The 5,461-nt window shown below is 42.3% G+C and overlaps 1 protein-coding gene across 1 annotated transcript; it reads right to left on the bottom strand.

Annotated features, from left to right (window-relative positions):
• Positions 1 to 3,001: 3,001 nt before the first annotated feature.
• LOC122322015 (uncharacterized) lies at positions 3,002 to 5,455 on the bottom strand. The gene is made up of 4 exons (XM_043213189.2): positions 5,408 to 5,455; positions 5,279 to 5,351; positions 4,952 to 5,208; positions 3,002 to 4,894 (listed from the first exon to the last, which is right to left on the bottom strand). Exons 1-4 carry the CDS (start codon positions 5,426 to 5,428, stop codon positions 4,781 to 4,783), a joined length of 465 nt encoding a protein of 154 aa, XP_043069124.1. The 5' UTR covers positions 5,429 to 5,455; the 3' UTR covers positions 3,002 to 4,780.
• Positions 5,456 to 5,461: the final 6 nt, after the last annotated feature.

The raw sequence follows: 5,461 nt of genomic DNA, 5'->3' as shown, positions 1-5,461 counted from the left end.
CTTGTTAAAAATCAAATTATAAAATGTCCCTTTTTCTTGTTAAATTAATGTATCACAGTCAAGTCTATTGTTAAATGAAGTTTTATTAAATATGTTAAAAACTGTATGTTAAACATTGTGACATTGTGTTCCCTCCTTTTGGAAATGAGAAATGCTTTCCCCATCTGACACAGTATTGGCAAAAGCGCGGCGGGGGCAGCGTCCTCTCCCCTTTCTTTTCTTGTTAAAAATCAAATTATAAATGTCCCTTTTTCTGTTAAATTAATGTATCACAGTCAAGTCTATTGTTAAATGAAGTTTATTAAATATGTTAAAAACTGTATGTTAAACATTGTGACATTGTGTTCCCTCCTTTTGGAAATGAGAAATGCTTTCCCCATCTGACACAGTATTGGCAAAAGCGCGGCGGGGGCAGCGTCCTCTCCCCGTTTCTTTTCTTGTTAAAAATCAAATTATAAAATGTCCCTTTTTCTTGTTAAATTAATGTATCACAGTCAAGTCTATTGTTAAATGAAGTTTATTAAATATGTTAAAAACTGTATGTTAACATTGTGACATTGTGTTCCCTCCTTTTGGAAATGAGAAATGCTTTCCCCATCTGACACAGTATTGGCAAAAGCGCGGCGGGGGCAGCGTCCTCTCCCCTTTTCTTTTCTTGTTAAAAATCAAATTATAAAATGTCCCTTTTTCTTGTTAAATTAATGTATCACAGTCAAGTCTATTGTTAAATGAAGTTTATTAAATATGTTAAAAACTGTATGTTAAACATTGTGACATTGTGTTCCCTCCTTTTGGAAATGAGAAATGCTTTCCCCATCTGACACAGTATTGGCAAAAGCGCGGCGGGGGCAGCGTCCTCTCCCCTTTTCTTTTCTTGTTAAAAATCAAATTATAAAATGTCCCTTTTTCTTGTTAAATTAATGTATCACAGTCAAGTCTATTGTTAAATGAAGTTTATTAAATATGTTAAAAACTGTATGTTAAACATTGTGACATTGTGTTCCCTCCTTTTGGAAATGAGAAATGCTTTCCCCATCTGACACAGTATTGGCAAAAGCGCGGCGGGGGCAGCGTCCTCTCCCCTTTTCTTTTCTTGTTAAAAATCAAATTATAAAATGTCCCTTTTTCTTGTTAAATTAATGTATCACAGTCAAGTCTATTGTTAAATGAAGTTTATTAAATATGTTAAAAACTGTATGTTAAACATTGTGACATTGTGTTCCCTCCTTTTGGAAATGAGAAATGCTTTCCCCATCTGACACAGTATTGGCAAAAGCGCGGCGGGGGCAGCGTCCTCTCCCCTTTTCTTTTCTTGTTAAAAATCAAATTATAAAATGTCCTTTTTTCTTGTTAAATTAATTGGTAGGTAGGTAGGGGGGGGGGTAGGGGTAGATTCCCCTATCGGTGGAAGATTACTTCTGTAACGCCTATTCAAAAAATTGGCAGTAGGTCTGTTACCAACTATCCACCTATGGTTAAAATTTGCAACTTCGCTAAGATACTGGAGCGGATAGTTACTAAAAAATTGACATTTCTGGCTCGTAATTTTATATCCCCCAACCAGCATGGTTTCTTGCTTAAGAGGTCCACTACAACTAATTTAGCGGTCTTCTCTAAGCACTGCTTTGAAACTTTTGGAAACCGACTTCAGGTTGATGCCATTTACACCAACTTCTCCAAAGCCCTTTTGGCCAAATTATATAAATTAGGTATTCATTTCTGCCTGTTAAGTTGGTTTGAGTCTTATCTGGCTGATCGTTTCCACGTTTCTGAAGTCCGTTCCTCATGTCCTATCTCAAGTCCATTTGTCACCTCCTCTGGTATTCCATAAGGCAGCTCTCTAGGACCTCTTCTATTTATTATTTGCATTAATGACATCTCTTCATGCTTTCGTCATTCCTACTTCCTATGTATGCGGATGACCCTAAAATCTTTAAAGCCATTAGTTGCATTAGTGACAGTTACTTGTTAGAGGAGGATATATCCAGAGTTTACTCATGGTGCTCCCGTAATCTTCTTCCATTAAATTTATCTAAGTATCTGTTTACCTGTTACAGTAAGCGGTCTCCTGAAATCTGCACGGGTTATTCCATCAATAATTATAGTTTGGCAGCTAAAGAGGAGATGTTAGATCTTGGTGTCTTATTCGACACCAAATTTAAATTTTCTGGTCACTAGACTATATTCTGCCTAAAAAGTATGCTATGCTGGGCTTTCTGAAGAGGCATGTTAACTAATTCCAAAGTCCACACTCGAGCCTCAGCGTCTACGCTGCATTTATTCGGCCGAGGCTGAAATATGCCTCAATCATTTGAAATCCAGCTTGTATAGTTCGTTCCAACAGAATTGAGCGACACCAGAAGAAATTCTTAAACTTTGCTCTTCTGCCTCTAAGGTTTCAGGATCCTTTACCTTTATACCGGAGCCGCTGCCTTCTTCTCAATGTTTGCACTTTGGGGGATCGGCGTACACGGGCAGCTTTAATTTTTTGAACAATGTAGTCGCTGATAACATTGATTGCCCGTTTTTACTGGAACTCATTAATTTTAATGTTCCTCAAAGGGATCTTCGTACCTTTGCCCCCTTTCGGATCAAGTGTCACAGGGCCAATTACCTTTTAAACGAGCCGATTGAGCGGTCTCTTTCTTATTTTAACTCTTTGCCGCCTAGCCTCCGAATTCAGTGGGGCTCTGATAAGGTTGTGTTTAAACGCTTGTTAATCAGGCAGTTCAGTTTTTATTAGTATTTAACTATTATTTATTAGTTTTTGAGTTGTTATTTTGTAGCCATGTAAGGATTTATCCGTTGGCGAAATAAATAAATAAATATAAATGTACTACCAGTTTATTAATAAAAGTCAGATAAGATTGATGTTAATAGTTCAATGAATGTGGTATGATTGTTAAAATTAATGTAAATATGGGCACTGATGACTGGCACTAAGACCTATAATATGTAAAACACGTCACGGTTAAATACAAAAAATCCACTAATCAGGCAGTTATTAAGTTCTTATTAGTATTGTACTATTTTTTATTAGTTTGTAAGTTGTTATTTTGTAGCCATGTAAGGATTTATCCGTTGGCGAAATAAATAAATATAAATGTAGTACCAGTTTATTAATTAAAGTGAGATAAGATTGATGTTAATAGTTCAATGAATGTGATATGATTGTTAAAATTAATGTAAATATGGGCACTGATGACTGGCACTAAGACCTATGATACATACATACAAAATACATACAACTACGCGCCTTTTATATAAATTTTGGCTGGAATTGCCCCTACTCAAGGCATTATCGCAAACACCTAGAACAAAACAATGGATACCCCAAGCAAACAAAATGGGACCGCTGCTCCGAGACGAGAGTCTGCTAGAAATCTTGATGATTCCATTGCGCCCTCCTTGCCGGATGCATAAGTCGGCCACATAGGTACACCGGGCACAAACGGAGGCGAATGTTGCTCCAGTGCTACCGGTGCCAACAATATGGGGACACCAAAGACGGGTGTAGAAGCCCACTATGCATGAAGGCGCCATACTTCTACATAAAGGAAGCAGCCCCGCTGGATGTTGCAACTGCAACGAGGGCCACATAAGTAATTATGGGTTGTGGCTGACTTAGCAAGAAGTGAAGAGAGGATGGGCGGAGAAGGGGTAACACGACTTCAGGGGCAGCGTCGGTCTAGTCGCCCATAGCAACAGGGAAGATAAAATGAATCCATCCATTTGCCAGCGTTGCCATCCATCGCATCTCGAAGCGCAATGTCGTGCTTCTTGGGGCCGGTGTCCATCTCGGGGTCTGGATCTACATTGGGGTCATCCTTCTATGAAATGGTCCCGCCCCCTGAAATCTACCCCAAATTCCCACTCCCACTCTGGCCGGCAACAGCAGCCACCAACTGTATTAACCCGCTAAAATACAAGTACAATTACAAATATAAACAAAATAAATGGGAAAAGATCCTTAGGGCGGTGCCGCTTCTATACCCCGCGATGTTGGGATCCATCGATGGAGGGTGCCTTTCCCCCTTTGGGTCCTATATCCCGCGATGTTGGGATCCATCGTTGGAGAGTGCCTTTCCACTGGGGGTCCTGCTGATGGCTCCTTAGAATACTCCGTCGTTTCTCCTTGCAGCCTGGGTGGCTCTTGGGTGGCCAACTTGCATCCATCCATACCCCGCGATGTTGGGATCCATCGATGGAGGGTGCCTTTCCCCCTTTGGGTCCTGCTGATAGCCCCCTAGCGATCCGATGTTGGGATCTATCGTTGGAGGGTGCCTTTCCCCCTTTGGGTCCTATATCCCGCGATGTTGGGATCCATCGTTGGAGGATGCCTTTCCCCCTTTGGGTCCTGCTGATGGCTCCTTAGGGATCCGATGTTGGGATCCATCGTTGGAGGGTGCCTTTCCCCCTTTGGGTCCTGCTAATGGCCCCTTAGGGATTCGATGTTGGGATCCATCGTTGGAGGGTGCCTTCCCCCTTTGGGTCCTGCTGATGGCTCCTTAGAAAACACCGTCGTTTCTCCTTGCATCCTGGGTGGCCCTTGGATGGCCAACTTGCATCCATCCATACCCCGCGATATTGGGATCCATCGATGGAGGGTTCCTTTCCCCCTTTGGGACCTGCTGATGGCCCCTTAGGGATCCGATGTTGGGATCCATCGTTGGAGGGTGCCTTTCCCCCTTTGGGTCCTGATGGTGGCTCCTTAGGGATCCGATGCTGGGATCCATCGTTGGAGGGTGCCTTTCCCCCTTTGGGTCCTGCTGATGCCTCCTTAGAATACTCCTTCGTTTCTCCTTGCATCCTGAGTGCCACTTGGATGGCCAACTTGCATCCATTTGTTTGGCCACAGCACAACACCACGCGGCTTCCAGCAAAATAGAAGTTCCTAGAAAATGGCAACATTAATATAAAATAATCCAATAAAAATAAACACACCACGTACCTCATCCAACCCCGTTACTCCTGTTGAGATCCTGATCCATCGATGACGGCTCCTTGCCCTTGCTGGCCTGCTAGTGGGGCAATACAGCAGCCCTGCTGCAGCCACCGACACCATGCCTGGGTAGGCAACGATGGCGCCGGCTGTCCCTCGACGATCGCACGGCCCAGCACCAATGCCTGCAGCCATCCAACGACGACGACTTCCAGCGATGATGTGACGACGCGGGCTCTCCTTCTTCTTTCCCAATAACTGAGCAGCTAAAATGAAAAAGAAAAAAATAATTGACTAGTGGAAGGGAGAATTAAAAAAAAAAAAAAAAAAACTTACCAATAGGAGCTTGTTGACGAGCGCTGCCATGGATACTGTGTGTACCCTGCGTCTGTTGGCAGCAATGCGGCGCCTAAAATAAAAAACATTATTAGAAAATTAACACGTAAATTCAAAAGAAATGCTCACCGTATTTGTCTGCGTCTGCATTGTACCATGTACATATTTGGCGCTATTTGTTAC

The sequence above is a fragment of the Drosophila bipectinata genome, unplaced genomic scaffold (assembly GCF_030179905.1).
Source record: "Drosophila bipectinata strain 14024-0381.07 unplaced genomic scaffold, DbipHiC1v2 scaffold_162, whole genome shotgun sequence".
Taxonomy (NCBI): Eukaryota; Metazoa; Arthropoda; class Insecta; order Diptera; family Drosophilidae; genus Drosophila; species Drosophila bipectinata.
This window is presented reverse-complemented; position numbering and strand designations above follow the sequence as displayed.

Coding starts and splice junctions, on each gene's coding strand:
- LOC122322015 (XM_043213189.2), bottom strand. CDS start 5,428: ATGCAGACGCAGACAAATACG. Junction 5,352..5,407: donor TGCAGACGCAGACAAATACG/GTGAGCATTTCT, acceptor TTTTTATTTTAG/GCGCCGCATTGCTGCCAACA. Junction 4,895..4,951: donor GAGTAACGGGGTTGGATGAG/GTACGTGGTGTG, acceptor GCCATTTTCTAG/GAACTTCTATTTTGCTGGAA.